Source organism: Barbus barbus (assembly GCF_936440315.1).
Source record: "Barbus barbus genome assembly, chromosome: 44".
NCBI classification, from domain to species: Eukaryota; Metazoa; Chordata; class Actinopteri; order Cypriniformes; family Cyprinidae; genus Barbus; species Barbus barbus.
The window spans coordinates 4,366,522-4,384,842 of record NC_136722.1 but is presented as its reverse complement, the minus strand read 5'-3'; the positions used below and the strand labels follow the sequence as shown (position 1 = coordinate 4,384,842).

General features: G+C 37.7%; 1 protein-coding gene across 2 annotated transcripts in view; it reads right to left on the bottom strand.

The window, feature by feature from the left end:
* Nucleotides 1-11,627, bottom strand: part of LOC306862948 (procollagen-lysine,2-oxoglutarate 5-dioxygenase 2-like) — a 46,644-nt gene extending 35,017 nt beyond the window's left edge. The window contains exon 1 of one of the 2 annotated variants that reach the window (XM_079406058.1): nt 11,229-11,627. In XM_079406058.1, the coding sequence (XP_079262184.1) occupies nt 11,229-11,325 (97 nt within the window). In that variant the 5' untranslated portion in view covers nt 11,326-11,627. The remainder of the gene's footprint in view (nt 1-11,228) is intronic. The other variant, XM_079406059.1, reaches the window with a different exon arrangement.
* Nucleotides 11,628-18,321: the final 6,694 nt, after the last annotated feature.

The window sequence follows — 18,321 nt, the reverse complement described above, 5'->3', positions numbered from 1 at the left end:
TCAGTGTAGACAGAGAGGTCAGTGTCCAACACTCTGAAGAATATCATTTTCCGCCCCTCGATGAACACTGTTTTTAGAGCTGAAGCAAGAAATTGTGGAAAAAGCACTTTTTAAAGATGGCTATTTTGAATGTACTACATAGTCTGGGCCGACCTGAGGAGACAGTGTTTGACAGATCGGAGTGAACTGCTGAGGTCCAGAGGAATGCTGCTTCAGACAGGCAAGCTGTTTCTTTTCTCAGAGTGGTGCTTTAAAAGTGTTCCTTACACACAGTCAGGGCTGTCTATGTAAACTTTCACACTGCACTGGAAGGCCACCGTAATACACTCAGAACTTCTACCACACAGAACACTCAAGTTTCAGTAGGAGAGTCAGAGTCAAAGAGAAAGTCAAAGACTCCCCCTTAAAGAAACAATTTTCTCAACTATATGACTGGGAAACTAGAAAACACATTTAGTTTTCTTATCTTCCAAGTAATGCTTGGGGCTCTGGAGACGGAGTGTGTTTAAAAAAGCTCTCAGCCTACAATAACATGGCCTTTCACGCATTTTTGGTTGGCTCTGGATCGTCAACATATATCAGGTGTGTAAATCATACTGGGGAATGAACTAAGAATGAATTGTACTTGCTAATAGCATCCTATAAAATGTACTTTCTGCATAGTCTAATTTCCCATCTGGTAAGCCTGGTTTTGATTGCTTGATTGTGGAGAATAACGCAGGCTACTTATTTACTGGGGACTTTGCAGCATCACCCCACAATAAAAAGTCAGACAATTAAAGTGGCTCTTTAAAATGCAGAAAGTTCTTGACTACCCAGTGCTTCTACACGTTTATAATGATTGTTTTTTTTTCTCCATTGTTTCATCATTATATAATGAATTGCTGATAATATAAACCATATAAAATGTTGCAAAATGTTGCTTTTACAGGTAGTAAAAGGTGGCAAAATAGAGTTTTTGTGTATAAAACTGCAAATTATAATAGCCCTAAGATAGCAAAAGATTTTTTTATTCTAAAATGAGTACAGTCATGCAAATGAATACGGAAAATTATATATACCTAAATAAAATTCAATTAAACAAATCTTATTTTGATTTTGTGCTTCAAGTTACTTCATTTGCAGGAAAACTTTCACTTTGAAAAAGGTCTCAGGACTGCAATTTTAGCATTTATTGCAGAAGAACAGGCCTTTCAATTGCCTGGTTTTTTTTTTCTTCATCTAATTTAAAAGTTAATATTTTATAAATTATTACCATTATTTAATAATGCAATATTTAGTGCAATAATGGTGGGTTCAACAGCTGAGGATTTGTAATTCCAAAATAAAAGTTCCTCGAGCTGTGTCGAGGCGCTTTGGGGAACGCCTTCAGCATGACCACGCTCTGAACCACGTGTGTAATCAGTCCAATGGATGTGCGAGACGTCACGGGCGGGGTGATGTAGCGACCAGGAGGCTTAAAAGCACATGCAGTGGAACCGGCGTCAGCTTTCTGTCATTCAACAAGCGCATTCAGTCAGACTTATTTGGTGTTGTGTATCCATTATCACTCCTTATTTCCTATACGAGAGATACGAGCCCCTATCTTCTTCCTTTTCCACCAGATCCAGCACCCGCTCTCTCGGAACGGAAGCCCCCTCCACGGTTTCTTCCTCCCGGAGAGAGGGCTTGACGCACCGCCAGTCTTCCTCCGAGGAGGTGGACGTGGAGAACGTCGATGAGCTTTCGTAAAGCATTGTTTGCACAAGCATATTATCAACAATAATATCATTATTGACAGCATTTCTGGGGAGCAGAGCTCACGCTGTCAGCTCTAGAGAAAAAAAGGGGCTGATTGTGCTTCTCCCCACTGCAAATGTTCCGCTCCCGCCGGGCTCCTAGGAGTGTGTCTGTGCCTTTGATCTTGTGGTTCCGGTCTCGCTGCTGCCTAGGCATGGCGGCGATTGAGATCGCGGGGATCACACATGGATCTGGCGGACTTTATTCTGAGGAATTAAATTATGTAATTAATTGTTAGATATAATATGGTGTACAGGAGCCTCTTCGGATAAACTTCTCGAGTGAGAGCACGATGTTCTACCTCTCTTCCTCCGAAGAGGCTGAGGTGGTCAGCAGGGGCTGCTGCACGAGCAGGATGCTATTCCTAAGCCTCGAGTCCTCTGATCTCCCCTCTCCTTGGGGGTCAAGACTCACTCTTCCAGAAATTGGCCTTCGGGACATGGGCCCCGCCCACTTAAGCCACTCCTGGCTCCTTTTCTCTTGCCTTAGTTGTGCTCTTCCACTCTAGGCAGGGATTTGTAAGTCTGGCGGCATGGGTATCTCATTTCCAAAGCGTCTCGATGCAGCTCGAGTTCCTGAAGGGGAATGTCTCAGGTAATGCATATAACCATGGTTTCCTGAAGGGAACGAGACACTGCGTCTCTGGGCCATACTTCCAGCATCCCTGCGAGCGCTTGCTTCATTCCTAGAAGCTGACGCCGGTTCCACAGCACGTGCTTTTAATTTTCCTGGTCGCTACGTCATCCCGTCTGTGACGTCTCGCCCATCTATTGGACTGATTACATATGTGGTTCAGATCGTGGTCACGCTGAAGGCGTTCCCCAAAGCGTCTCGTTCCATTCGGGGAAACATGGTTACATGCGTAACCTGAGACGTTTTTTTTTGTTGCCCCCCCAAGTAAGACAATGTAGGACTGGACAATTCCAGACTGAGATCACAATCTTGCATTTTTGTGTCCTTAAGGGAAATGCTTAACCCCCTCACCAGATTTCTGCAGGGGAATTGTCTTTACAATTGTTGCATTATAAATGGGCTTTTGTAAAAGTAAATTACCACTGGACAAAAATCAGCTATAACATCAACTAAATCAATTTCAAATCAAGCCAATTTTAACAAGTACACTGAGTAACAGCAGCAAATAAGACAGATGCTGTACTAACAGAGGTGATCTAACTTAAGGCAGTTCTGGGAAGCATGAAAACACTACTGAGTCACATAACTGACCTCATTAGGTGGTCTGATCCCTCAACAGCCAGACTCTACCACAGTGCCCATTCATTCATACCGTAAGTATGTCACTGTGTTTCTCCAGCCAACCAGCACTTCCGAATTGGTGTAGGGAGTACCCTGTTTTGCCCGCTTAACATGAGCGTGTTAACACAATCCCAACCAAAATCACCAGAATCAACTGCCAGAACATACATACACACAAATATCTAGAGCTCAGACTTACACCTCATTACACCGAGAAAACAAAGGCCAATGTCAGATAGGAAGAATTTTAATGTAACCACAGATAGCTGTGACTTGACAACGAGATACTTGTCTGTAAACACAGACATGCAGATATTCCATAACACATTCTAATTATTTGTGGCTGTAGCCAGGTGACTGGCAAATGTGTAACCAAATTTGAAGGCTGGGCGCAGAACAAAGTGAGGGGAAAAGCGTGGTGGGGTTATTGTAGACAGACATTATTTCAGCTGTCCGCAACTAAAATAGAAAAGCTTTCTCTCTTAGGGCTTGGAAATTTTCTTGATTGTTTAAACATGCCCCTGTGTCTATAACCCGAGAATCTAGTACTACACTGGTAAGGGGGGTTGTGTGTCGATTGCACCCCTCCATTGCAGCTGTAAATGCCTCTAGAATGGAACATTGCATGGCGTCAGCAGCATCTGGTTTAACATGGACTTGGTCACAATAGCTCAGTTGAGGGTTTAACTTACCAGTAACTCTTATTTATTTTTCCTTGGCTGGAAAAACAATCACAAGGATGAAGAACAGAGAAAAAGAAGGGGTTCATTTGGTTGACATCACCAAAATTGTTCCCGCCGTCGTCTAATGCTTGCAATTACTGTGGTTACTTCCTGTGCTGAGCTGAGTTGAGCGTTGACTTGGAGTTGGAATGCTGTGTTGGCCAGAGCAATTAAACGAGCCAAACTGAAGAACAGCTTCTGTTTGATTCTGGAAACCCTCGTAAACTCGTGTTTTGGAGACCGCACACAGTTATAGGGGTTGAATAAGGATATGAAATACAATGGCAAGCTAGCACTGTTGGTTGTTCTTAGACTTGTTTACATTTGGAAGGTTTGGTTTGATTAAAACAAACTCTGGTGTGATTATTCTGTTCGTGGAGTTCATTTGAATATGCATGAATGCTGTCATCTGAACCAAACAAGTGGACCCACCTGGCCATGATCAACTGAAATATAATCACAACCCGGACCAAGGTGAAGGAGTGGATCGCAGATCTACAATGTCCTTCATAATAATATTAATTATAATATTTCTTGAATAATTATTAATCAAAGTTACATTTATGCATGTTAGACAATAAGCTGAATATGGCTTTATTCTGCCTTTTTACTCTCTAAGAAGCTGCTCTCATTGTTTGTGTAACCATGCCCGATAAGGTTTAGGGCCGAGGCAAGTGTTTCTCTTCGTATGTGTGTTAGTATCTGTCTGTACAAGGAGAAGCTCAGACAGTCCAGGACAAACGTTCAGCTGCCGATGTCCAGCGTATCAGATACATGTCTTTGGAGAGACGTATTGCGTCTGACCTCTGATCACTTGTCCCCAAAATAGTCGTCAGAAGATATGCTTCAAGCTTGTGTCCATATGTGGAATTTGTCTAAGTTTATCTAGGTTTTAGAATCGATCAGAATTTTTATGACTTATGCATTGACGCAATTAGCAACCTCTGTCAGGGTATAATTGTGGTGATTTTTTAATTGTAAGCAGGTTGGCCTACGAACTCCGTGAGACTGTTAAAGCCGATTTCTGCTTTATTGGTACTTTTTGCTATTGTTTAATATCTTTAGGTTTGGTGTTAAAATCAACCTGGTCTCATAAAAATACGTACCTCTGTGCACTTTTTGTGCGACACCGTTTTTACGTACCTTACTGCACGTTTCGCCGCAGTTTCAAAGAGAAATGTCCACTGAGTTGCGCTAAAACACGGGGTTCAATACGTAAACTCTGGCACGTTTTTATTACGTTGATATAGGTACGTATTGCTGTGTTTTTGTTACGTTGCTTCAGGAACGTATTGCGGCGGTTCAGAATTAAAATATCCGGGGACCGTCGCTAAAAATTGCTCTATTGTGTTGGAAATATGCCCTACACCAAACTAAACACTAAACCTACCCGATAGTGTTGACAAATGCACAAATGATATAAAAACGTATATTTGTTGATGCAACTATGCCATTTGAACTTCCTTATTATGCAGATTTGAACTGCTATGTCGACCCGTGGATACACAGGATTAGGGCTGGGTATCGAGTTCGATACTTTTTAGGCACCGACCGAATTGCCTCGATACCACCGAGTATCGAAAAACGTCTTGTCGTTCGGTACCAAATTTCGATACCTAAGGGGTTAATCTCATCACCGTCAGTGAGCCAATAATCCTGCAGCACTGGGTGTGTTTGACTAGAAGCGGCACGGCACTGATAGATCAGTGTTTGACATCCGCGAGAGCGTTTCGAAAGCGCACGGAGCAGTCTGCTCTCTATATCGCGCGGCTTGTTTACTACACAGACTGAAGCTCGCGTGACAAACTAAATGAGGACATAAACACATGAACAACATCTCCAGAACTGCTGTGAGAGTCAATTAATGAGCATTTTACCGTTTGATTCGAGTAAAACTAACGTCATATCATATACAAACAGAACTGTAAAGGTATTCCCGGAAACCCGTCAAAATAAAAGTTCGGTTTCACTTGGAAGACACTGCGGCAGAAATATTATTGTTCAGCGGACAGTACATACTGCTACTACTAGGCTACTATTAAAATTAAAACTTTATTTAATTTTTTTTTAGAAATTATCACACAACAGTTATTCCATTTTTTTATTTTAATAGTAAACCCCCTTTGTTTGCCAAAATAAATAAACTTTGATTTTCAATAATTTAAATAAATTAAATTAATGTTTTATGTCTTCATTTGAAAACCAGATACAGAACACAGAATTTCTGAGGAAAAATAAAAACATTTCATTAGTTTATTTAAATGTATTCTTAAAATAGCCTAAGTTGTTTTTATGCATTCAAATAATTAGACATACTACACCAGAATTTAATAACAATAAAACATATGGTGAAAGAAAATAAAACACCCACTTATGAAAGTGGATGAAGATTTTAACAACCTAGAAGTGATGATGTGTTTTAAAATGAACATGCACTAATGTAAACGTAGCCTAACAGATGTGTAAACTGAAAACAATTTGAACTTTATTAAAATTATTTATTTATTGTGTTGGATATATTTTGTTCCTTCGTGCAGTGGCTCAGGAGATGAGGCTTTGAGTCTGTATAAATATCAACATTAAAAAATATTTTTTTGAGATAATGTAATCTTATTAAAACTGATTTCATAAAACTGGTATCGAAAAAAGTATCGTTCAGGAACCGGTATCGAACTCAAGGTATCGGTATCGGTATCGAAAATTTTTGAACGATACCCAGCCCTACACAGGATTTAAACCGGAGCTCCTCACGTCTCAAGCATGTATCCGTACTCCATGAGCAACCGAACAAACCTACCGTCTCTGAAAACCCATAGATATGAAGCTGGATATATGCGATGCTAACGTTCAAAAGCATGATTTTTCAAATCTCCCAGCATATTAATATTGTTTTAAAGTCATAGCATGATATTCCTCAAGTAATTGTGCAAAAATTACGCTTTTTTTTCATCGAAACTGTAAATTTGTGTGAAAAGGAATAAAAGGTGTCTGAGCTTTACTGCCTCTAGTGTTCATTTCTTTTGGAAACTGCAGTGATATGTACTTATTGGTACGTATTTCGCGTCTCGCTAAAAAGTGCACCCAGGTACAGAAATACCAGGTAGGTTAAAATGGCAGTGTGAATGCTAAGTGACAAGGATGAAATGTATCAATTTACTTTTTGGTCCAAACCAAAAGAACCAAGAGAACCAAACTACAAGAGGAAACACACCCTCACAGTTTGGTCTCATATATACGATAATCATTCACATCAAAACTAATGTACTGTATAATTAAGAGATTTACATTTGAAAAAATGAATGAAACATACAGTAGTAATAACATGACATTTGTCATGTGCCTAACAGTGATTTGATGTTTTCCACATTCGTATTTGCATACAGTTTAGCTTTTCTCAACTTTGAGACGCTCTCAATACTTTCTCGGCTCCACTTTCCCCCACATGAGCGTATTGCTCGGATCTCAGGAATTGACTGAAAATTCCCTCAAGTGAACACACACTGCCATGGGTTTTCTGACATTTTGACAAGCAACTCATCCCGGACCACATGGTACAGATATGAATGATACCTTAAATTGCATGGCTAATTAAGAATATGTACATTTTATTAATTTTCAGATTTGATGGATAAAACAGCTGTAAAATCCCACAGACCTACACTAAAGGAACAAACGAGCCTGACCAACTGACCAGAATATCTTAAACCCCACCAAAGAACATTCTGTATTTTCACCTCAAAAAATCTTCATTGCATTAACACTCCTAAAATATTACTATGGACATTAAAATGTTCTCTAAAATGATCCTCTGTCTACGGAAACAGACATTCTGAATTGTCCCTCAGAGCTCATAGTCAATCAAATAAAATTCACAGGCACAGAAATGGTTATATCTGACAAATCTGATCAGCTGCCTGCAAAACTTGATTGGAGAATAAGTAAAACCACAGACTAGAGAACAAAAGGTTGTGGCACAAAGTTTGGATGTGACTACACAACTGTAGTTCTGTTTGTCTTTTGGCTCGGACAATCATTTAACGGTTTGACAAACACAGCCTACATCCATCTAAACTGCTTATATAAACCAGACTTCTTTAATCAAGTGTGCGGTTGACTGACACCATGTTGCACAAGGCCAATTACAGGCTAGTGCTGCCAGGTCCAGCAGTCAACACTATAGACAAGCATATATGTTCTCTTTCACTGGGACTCGGAAGTCGTAAATCTAACACTGCAGTTCAACTCACAGGCCAATGTTTCATTGTGAAGGGTTCACACAAGCCTAAACATGGGTGGACAATGAAAAATCACAGGAGGTAACAGATCTCCCACAGGCATTTGTGTAGAGACGACCTCAAGAGTCACAACGCGGATTGTTCACATTTAAATGCTTCAGTTTCTAGGTTATTCAGGCTGATGGATGGGTTTAAAGACTGTGGTGATATCGCCAGAGGTTTCCTGTGCCATTCACTCCCTTTCTGTCTACATAAATGCATGTATTTTTCTTTCTATATCTTCCCCTGGGTTTAAGATAGCATGCGTCATCTAGATACCAACTGCTAATCTTAATTACTGTGCGCACACAAAGCCTCAAATCAGGGGCAATTAAGAGACCCATTTAGATTTTAATCTGCTCTGCACCTTAAATTTGGAAATTTACAGCCGGATTTCTGAGCTGTATGTGTCAGTATTTAACTGATAGCGTGGTAGAGTTTAAAATCAACATAATAGATAGTGTTATTTCTTGTGATTCATCTGTGGACATTATACCAAAATTTAAATTTCTGTAAATGTCCTGCACTTCTGAAATAACTTTTCCTTTCGTCTGATGTCATCAACCCCTCTTATTTTTCACCCCCACCCCTCTAACTATCTTTCTCCATATGACTTCTCACAATCCAATTTCTGATCGCAGTCCAGGCTCATTGAAAATACATGTATTACGATATTACATACATTAGTGCATTTTTTTCAAGATTCAAGAATGTATTCGTCACATGCACAATTATACAGAGTATAACCAGCAGTGAAATGTAAGTTTCACTTTTTTGCGACAGTTTCAAAGTGTAATGTCCCGTTACTGGCGCTAAAATATGTTCATTGTTTTGCAATGGTTCAGAATTTAAATATTAAGTAAGTGTCGCTAAATGTTAATGCTCAATCATGTTGGAAAATAACATACCCCCTACACCAAACCCAACCCTAAACCTACCCGACAGTGTTAACAAATGCAGAATTGATATAAAAACATTTTTTTCTGATGCAACTGTGCTATTTATCTTATACATGGGTTTGAGGTGTTTTGTTGAACCATAATTTCACAGGATTCATACTGGAGCGATTCTGGTTTAGAAAATATGGAGCTTTATGTGATGATAACAAGTTAATAAGGATTTTTTTCAAGGAATTGTGCGAAAATTAGGCTTTGCTTAATCAAAACTCTGGCCCTGCCCAACTGGAAACTGCAGCGATTTGTATATCCAGGTATGTTTTTTGAGTTTTGCAGAAATGTAGGCAGAGGCACGTATTTCCAATGAGCCAATGATAAAATGATAAAAAAATCCCATTCTTTCCGGTTTCACTCAAAATAGTGTTTTATTATGGAAGTAAAATAGGTCACAAATGGTATTTCATGTTGAGCGTGTGTCCATGATGAATAATGCAAGCTTCATGTTTATAAAATAGGTCAAGTGAATTTTATTGTTTTATTTTATTTATTTTTTGCAATATCAAGGGGTAAGGAGCTCACGCTCTTGGAAGGTGTCAAGGCTCATTGACTTGTACTGAAACACCTTAAAATGCTTTAAATATGAAACTAAAATGCCAGATGTTACAAACGTTACTGCCTCACAGATAGCCTATACAAAATACACACCTTTGCCCTCCACTTGTGTGAAACCACAGTAATACAGTACTCAAATATGACATATGGCTGCACTTTGGGATTTTGCTTTTGGAAAGTTTTACCCAGTGACTTTTCTAGAAAGATACTTCCCAGAAGGGAATGCTTAAGTAAAGCTTGTAATAATGTTCTATCACAGTTTGACATAAAAATGTAATGCTCTGTGTCCAATGGCACTAATAGAATCTGACTGACATTTGATGTCAAGGAAATTATGCATGAAAACTATATAATATTGTGAATTATGATCCAGAGCACAGAGGATTGTTTAGAAAATGTTTCATTTTTTCAAGCTATAAATGGCACCCTTAAGTATGCATCACTTAGAATTCTCGCCTTGTATATACGATGTAATGCTCTTCTAGAACTCTCAAGAATAAAGATTGCCAAAGATTGCTGCAGTCATCTTGCATGGAAATGATGAACGCCAATATGAATGAAAACTGTAGGTCATATTTATCCCTCTGACTAGGCTTGTTGACACTCAACAGAGCATCTTTATATTCCTGTACAGTAACTAAAAAGGCACAAGCAACTGTTCACAAACCATAGAGGCGTTATAATTATTTAAACACATTTTTAGGCTGTAAATGTTTTTACCATCACAAACACATTACTGTACAACCTAATGGAATCCAGAAAGTAATTAAAAACGTGTTTATGCTTCAAAGAAATGCTTAACTCATTAGAGTGTGCATTAACTGTGTGCATTACAACTTTATTACATTGTAGATTGAACAGCACAGTGCTATTTCTCACAGGCACACATACCCAAACAGCAAGACTGTGTGAAAAAAGGGTCTACCTTACATTCCTCACGTCCCAACAAGAAGCAAGGTGTACTGTAGGGGAAACCAGGGCTAGTGTTTCCCCCGTGAATATTTCTCAGAGTGGGTTATTTATGAACGTCATTTGCTGTATAGACACAAACATTAAAGTCTGGGCTACTAACTAAATAAATAATGGACATTATTGCCTGAGTGGGGCATAGTGTCACACGCTATGAGGTAACCTGTCACAGCCTAATATGGTTTTTCAGTAAAATTTATACAGTAAAACAATTATGAAACACTTTCAACAACTTTTTTTTGGGGGGGAGTCAACAGAGATTATAAATTAAAGTGGAAACTTGTTCCAACAGATGATTTGTTTTATATATGCCAATGACGTGTGTTCACTTGTTACCTAAAATATTTTACAGGAATATGATATTTGAATTGCAGTTTTCAGAATTCTCACACAAACAAAAATGTCCCCTAACTTCCCCATGTGACTGTAGCTCTGGTCACCCATAACTGATCGCGCAGCAGAAGCGTAATATTTGACAGTACTTTTCAAATATTAAAAATCATCAGTGTTCAGGCAAATTGAAATGGCATGGTTTTTCAGGTTATCAATATTCGAAAGCTCAAATATTGATTGTTTAATGATGTAAAAGGTTATTAAATATAATTGTTATCATCACATCAGATCATAATTATATTATATAACGCAATACGCGTTCTAGACTCGTTGCGTCGCGTCGCACTCAGTGTGAATGGCGCAGCAGACTGTGCTGTCCCAATTCTTACCTGTTGGAATATCCTTATGTATCTCAATGCTCTGAGAATAATGAACACAGGACATCAGCGTTAAAATAAGCGCGTAAAGGCACCAAGGATGCTCCATTGCCGCTTCGGCGAAGTCCTCTGTGAACGAACAAGATTGCGAAGTTTTTTTGTGGCTCTTCTGGTCAGCGCGCGGTGAGTCCTGGAAACCCCGGGGTCACCAATAAAAGCTCTCTCGCAGATCACCTAAGTAAAGTCATTTCTATCGAAATTCAGTAGTTATTAAATGTGTTGAATAGTCCGTTAAGAACGAGCTGACTGTGATGGTGCCCTCGATGTTCCCCAGACAGGGTGACAGAAGTGAGTGTGATTGAACAAGTACAGCTGTGTTTGAGCACCCCTCCTCCTGCAGTCCTCAAACACGAGCTCAAATAATGCCCCCTGCACCGCCCTCATTCACACCCAGACTCACGCGCTCCTTTCACTGCAAGAGAAAATATCAGCTGCCTTAAAATGCCAATGCGTCTATTAAAACATGCGAGTTTTGACAACTTTGACCACATTTTGAAGAAAACGAACTCAGGAAAATGTATAAATCTTGCAAGTCTGTTTGTTTCTAAAACAATGAAGTCAAATATAAAGCAAAGATGGTAAATCTTAAAAATCTTGACAAAGGGAGAGTAAAAAAAAAACTATACAGGAACTTAACACCCCGTTTTCAAATGCCAAAATTTAGGGTTAGTCTATAGAATTTACAATTTGTGTAATCTACCAGTAGAATGGGAGGTTGGAATCATAAAGAAACAAATGTTTGTGTGTTTAGTGGGGGTTTCCATATTGTTAGCACCAAATGTCCCCACAAAGACCATAAAATGTTAAATCACCTATTGTGGGGAGCAGCCAGCCCTTATGAGAAAATATAGCTTAATAAACATATTATAATGTTTAATTGAAATATAAAGGTTTACATTTATGTTAGAAAATATCATTAGCTCTGTATAAAAACTGTGGAAGTAGATGATAGAAAAAACTAAATATAAATCACGTGTGTTTCAGACATACTAAGCTATACTTTTATTTATTTATTTATTTTTATATGCTTTGTGGATAAAATTGCTAAGATCAGGTCAACCTTTTGGAGATGATTAAAGGGAAAATTATTCATAATGATATTAAAGATTGTCTTTTATATTTCTAAAGTGCATTACGTGGTTACAGTTTTTTGGCAAAATAAATCAATGGGTCTTCAGTTTTTGGGTTCTTATCATGACATAAAAATATGTGTTTCTGACATTTAATTACTATGACTAATGATTCGTTTTTTTATGGTTCCATGGCAATATCATACAATCTAAAAATGCTGGGTTATTTATTTATTTGCTGGGTTCAGCCTTGTTGGGTCATTTTATTGGGTTGTTTTTTAACATTTTTAACCAGGTGCTGGGCATTTTTGTAAGCTTGTCTCTTAAAAATACAAAAGTTTTTGACATGATAGTTCTTTAGTATTATTTGTCATGTACCATGGAACATGAATATTTTAATAATTTAGTACCATGGTATTCCCTTCTGATACCATTGCTGTACCATGATATCAAAACAAGATATATGCAATTTGGTGTAGTTGCTGGTATTTCTATGTCCAAAATAAGATGCAATTCTGATAGCTTTTAATGTAAATCAATTAGATTTTATAACAGCATCTTATAGATAATCATAATCAAGGGGTTGCTTCAGTCCCATATGTGTTCATTATGAAGCATTTACTGACCATATAAAAATTATTTTTGTGTTTACTTCATAAAAACCTTTAAACGAACTATTAATCGGATGACAGAAAAGACATGTAGATTGCGTACAACATAGTTGTGTTACAGTTATAGGGTTAAAACATTGTTGGGAGTTTCAATAAAGTACAAAAATGTTCATAAACACATAGTCTTCGCGCTCTCTGTTTTTTTTTTTTTTCACTTACAAGAAACACCTGCATTGGAAACCAGGCAACAGTCCCCACAAGGAAATAGTGTTAATAACTTAAAAAACATACTAGATGATCTTAAAATGAAATAGTTAGCTCAGTATTAAAACAACTGGAGTCAAGAAAAACAAGCTTGTTGAGGCTGCCCACACACATCCACTGACCGCTTGATTACTGCTGAACTTAAAAAAAAAAAGTGTAATTTTCCCTGCAGGCATATAAATTTAGCTCCATTTACTATATCACAATTACACTGCAGTACATTGAAAAGAAAGATCCTTCGTGTCCAAACAAAAACTATATGGCATTTTATTGTGGTCTCCAGCTTTCAGACATATGGCGTGTTGCACACAACGTTATAATGAGGTAATCTGGTTCACGTCCAACACTCTTAATAGCCACTGATAGATGTCACTGAGGCCAGTGTATTCCCATTCATTCTTTTTACAAGATTCGGTTTCACTCATGCATGTAGCTATGAGCAGTACAAATACTCAAAATATAGGTTCACGGTTCTCTGTGGGCCATTAAGATGTCTTGTCGCAGTCTTTGTCACTGCAGATGGGTAATGTTTCAAAGCATAAGTGTGGAGATAAATAATGGCAGGAATTAAAAAATAAAGCAAATATACTCAGTGTATCCCTTGGCATTTCACAGCTTTGTGAGACAGAGGGGTTTGTTTGGACGTGTTTGCGGGATGGAAGCGGGGGCTACTAGCATAAACAGCTGAAATAACTTCTGTATTATATAGTGAGAAACACATATTTATTTGCCACATCTGGTCTTGGTTATTTACTGACAGTCAATATTGATGTGAGAATGTAAATCACATGTGTTTTGTGTGGGAAGTCAAATGTACAGTATGAGATTGTTTTTACATTGCAATAAACTTTAAAGGGAAGTGAAGCTGATATGTTGATTCATAGAGGCAGAAGACTGCCAATGAATAAGAAAAGTCTGAAAAATGGCATTGTTCTTTAAAATCTGTCAAATAAAAGCTCAGTTTACTATTTTAGTAAAAGGGTCAATCTCACAAAATCATAGTTCATATTTCACCCCAAAATTACAGCCCAAAAATCTAAGACATTTGACATTGTGCATTGTGACAATAATATATATAATTTATATATATATATATATATATATATATATATAAAAATTATATATATTATTGTAACAATGCACAATGTCTGCATTTGATCCAATACAGTAATAATAATTTTGGGGAAATATGTGCATAATAGTCATGGAGATGTTATTTTTGGATGAAACGTGACCTTTGACGTGTTTTTTAATAAAACTAATAATACTGACAAAAATAATGGTTTCTATTCCTGCCGATATCTGGTGATGTACAAGAGCTCCCAAATAGGAGGAAGAAAATAAATGTTAAGTGTTTCTTGTCGTAATTTCCTTGAAAGGCAAATACATTATTTTGAAGAGATGTCAAAGTCTGCAGGCAATGAAGGCAGTCATGAATCTCCATCTATATTTCCATTCTTCAAAAATGTCAAGTACAGTGAATTTTAATGTGGTTGACAGAGTCAGGCAGTAGTACAACCAATAAATGTATCAGGACTAAACATTTTAACAGAGCCTTGGACCCTTTGTCTTGAATCACACAGTAAGACAATTTAAAAGCTTTAGCCCACCTAGTTTTTTCCCCATGTGCGTGAAGCAAACCAAAAATACATATACGTGTCTTTTTTTTCGGTACTGGTAGGCCTGGCAAATGGTTTCTCGATTACGATGATGAGTCACCCATCCACAACGACATGATCTCATGGACCTGATGAATCACTTGCTATAATGACTTCCAATAATAGCTTTTTTTTATTTTGTTTCAAATGTGTGCCTTTGATCGTGCCACTTTGTGTTAATTACAAACTGGCAATGACAGAAGACCAGTGCCTCTGACAGACCAGCCAATGTCAGTCTGACCACCTAATTTCCACATCTGTGCGCTGGTTTGAGTGAAGTCAAGACGGGAAATCCCACATTTCAGCCAAAATCATGAAGAGAACTTGACATCCAGGAAAACACATTTGTCATCTTGCTCTATAAGCATCCTCAAGAACCCATCATTCATATGGGTGGAAAGGAGGCAATCTATGCATCCGCAGTGGCGTCATTTGCAACACTGAAGACAAGGAGATAGCAGTGTTGGTCATGGACATTTCGGAAAGAAAGAATATAGGGTGGAATATATGGTCTCTATTGGTCACACATGGAGGAAACTTAATTTGCATTAAAAGACTATCCTTGTGAAAATAAGTGTGCTTAATTGTATTGAATGCATACTTAGTGTCCTTAAAATCTATTTTCTTTTTATAAATACTGTAATTACAGATAATAGCATATCAGTTAAATAAAAGGCCACGTAGTGTACCTACTTAGTGTACACTTTCATGACTGTTTCTAAACACATGTAGTGCACTTTCTAACGTCAAATGAAAAGTTTTACCTTAAAGTACATTTTAAATCATTATGTTTTAATAATCTTTTGTCATGCTTTAAAGAAGTGCATTTATTTTGATGTCTCAACTAACATACTAACATAAAGCACATGCAAAGTAGTTGATTATAATTTTATAATTAGCTTTGTATGAAATTTAATATATTTAGTTAATATAATTTAAATGTACTTAAACTGTATTTGTAATTATACATTTGCAATTTACAAAGTTGTAATTAATACACAATATACAAGTCTCAATAGAAATGTTGTTAAATATATATTTTAGTTCATCATACATGTTTGTATAATGCAATATTTGGTTGCACACTTCATAATTTAATGACAATAGAAGTAAATATAAAATTGCATACATATTTTAAACTTAAGTGGTTCCAAAAAAAGAAAACACACACACACACACTCCAAACGTGAACTTAATACAACCCCAATTCCAGAATTGTTTGGAAGTTTTTTTAAATTTGAATAAATGAAAACTAAAAGACTGATGTATGGGGGTGCATAAGTGCATACGGTATGGGGAGCTTGCATGTTTTGGAAGGCACTATGAATGCTGAAAGGTATATAAAGGTTTTAGAGCAACATATGCTCCCCTCCAGACGATGTGTATTTCAGCAGGACAATACAAAACCACATACTGCAGCTATTACAACAGCATGGCTTCGTAGTAGAAGAGTCCGGGTGCTGAATTGCCCTGCCTGCAGTCCAGATCTTTCACCTATAGAGAACATTTGGCGCATCAATACATCAAAGACGACCATGAACTCTTCAGCAGCTGCAAACCTATTTCAGGCAAGAATGGGACCAAATTGCAACAGCAAAACTCCAGAAGCTTATAACCTCGATGCCCAGACGTATTCAAACTGTTTTGAAAAGAAGAGGAGATGCTACACCATGGTAAACATGCCCCGTCCCAACTATTTTGAGACCTGTAGCAGGCATCAAATTTGAAATGAGCTCATTTTGTGCATGCAATTTTAAAATTTCTCAGTTTAAACATTTATGTTATCTCTGTTCTATTGTGAATAAAATATTGGCTCATGTGATTTGAAAGTCTTTTAGTTTTCATTTTATTCAAAAAAAAAAAATGTCCCAACATTTCCAGTTGTGTATATATATATATATATATATATATATGCGCTAAACGTCCCCTTTTGTTTTCCGCTGAACAAAGAAAGTGATATAGATTTGGAAAAAAAACTATACATTTCAGTGATAGTACGAGGCATGGTTACACAATTGGACCATACATTTGACCAAAGAGATGGTTATAAAGGAATGAAAACTTGGTGGGTCCAAGGAGGGGCTCCGTTGGACGACTTTAGTTGTCCTCTTGGGAGACTTCTTCATTTTAAGTTTAATTATACAGGATGAGCTTCATGAGCAGTCTCTCATTAGAGTAATACCAAACGTGATCATTAGAGAGGCCAGTCTGAAATAAGATGCTCGGATATATTTATATACACCCTGACCAGCACCATTTCCAGGAGGAAAAAGACAGGACAAGCCTTTCGAGGAATGTGCATTATAAGCAGGAATTGTATGGTCAGTTCCATGTATATCTGAGAAAATCTCAGGGGAGCATATCACATGTGAACGAGACCCAAGATGAGAGTCCCGCCATGGCATTCACTAACTCTGAACAATAACCCAGCTGGAGTGGATGACTAAACATTGCAGTTTTCATTCAGCCGCACTGTATCTTGAGCCAGTTCTCAATGTCCCATCCCACTGGAGACTATCTCCAAGCTTTGTTTTCACAGATGTTTGTAGGACCTCTGTGTGGTCTTCACACACGGATACAGGAAATTCCATACAGTATGTTGTTTCTTTGGCTCCTTGTAGTTTGTATATGTAAGCAATGACATAATTAATTTGTTTGCAAGTATTCCATTCCCAAACATTCCCTATACACAGCCATCAGTTAGCCTGGTGTTTGAAACAAATTGCATTTAAGTAAGAAAACTCACACTGCCGTCATTTCCGATATGTGTGCTTCAGCTGAACCCTATAAATCAAGGTAAAGTGCACAGCGTATCTGGCACTGAGGCAATGTGAATCTCTCGTTCTTGTGTAGGGGTGTTCTGGTATTTTAGTATCGGCTAGTGTTGTCTATCATGGAATTCATTTAATGAGAAAGGTGATGGATGTGTTAGGTTATATTAATTTTTGAAGGATGATACTATCATTCACTGTATCACAGACATAATGTACTTAGTCACTTAAGCATATTACTCTGGGCGGCTTACTGTGAAGTGGGACATGTTGCTGGATCAGCATCCTTGTTGGTTTTGGAACAGCATTCTTTTAAACAAGATTTTCCTAAGTAGGGTGAGGATTGGGGACCTAACAAGATTTTTAATCATACTATTTCCCAATGATTTTAAGGATAGTGGTTAGAGTTTGAGAATGTGATTGTTTTGGCAGAAAAGCTGTTCTAGAACCAACACAGCATGTTTATCCAGGAGGTTTTGGATTAGATTACATGGATATATATCCGCCGACCAACCCAGTCTCATGAGCAAGTTGCCTAAATTGCCTAACATGTCTTGAGTTTTGGCTTTGTTTTCCTACTGTTTTCATACTTGCCTAAGGTAATGCCTGAAAATTAGTTTGATTAATAGCATGCAGGTATTGTACATAATTGACCAATCATGGTTTTCAAG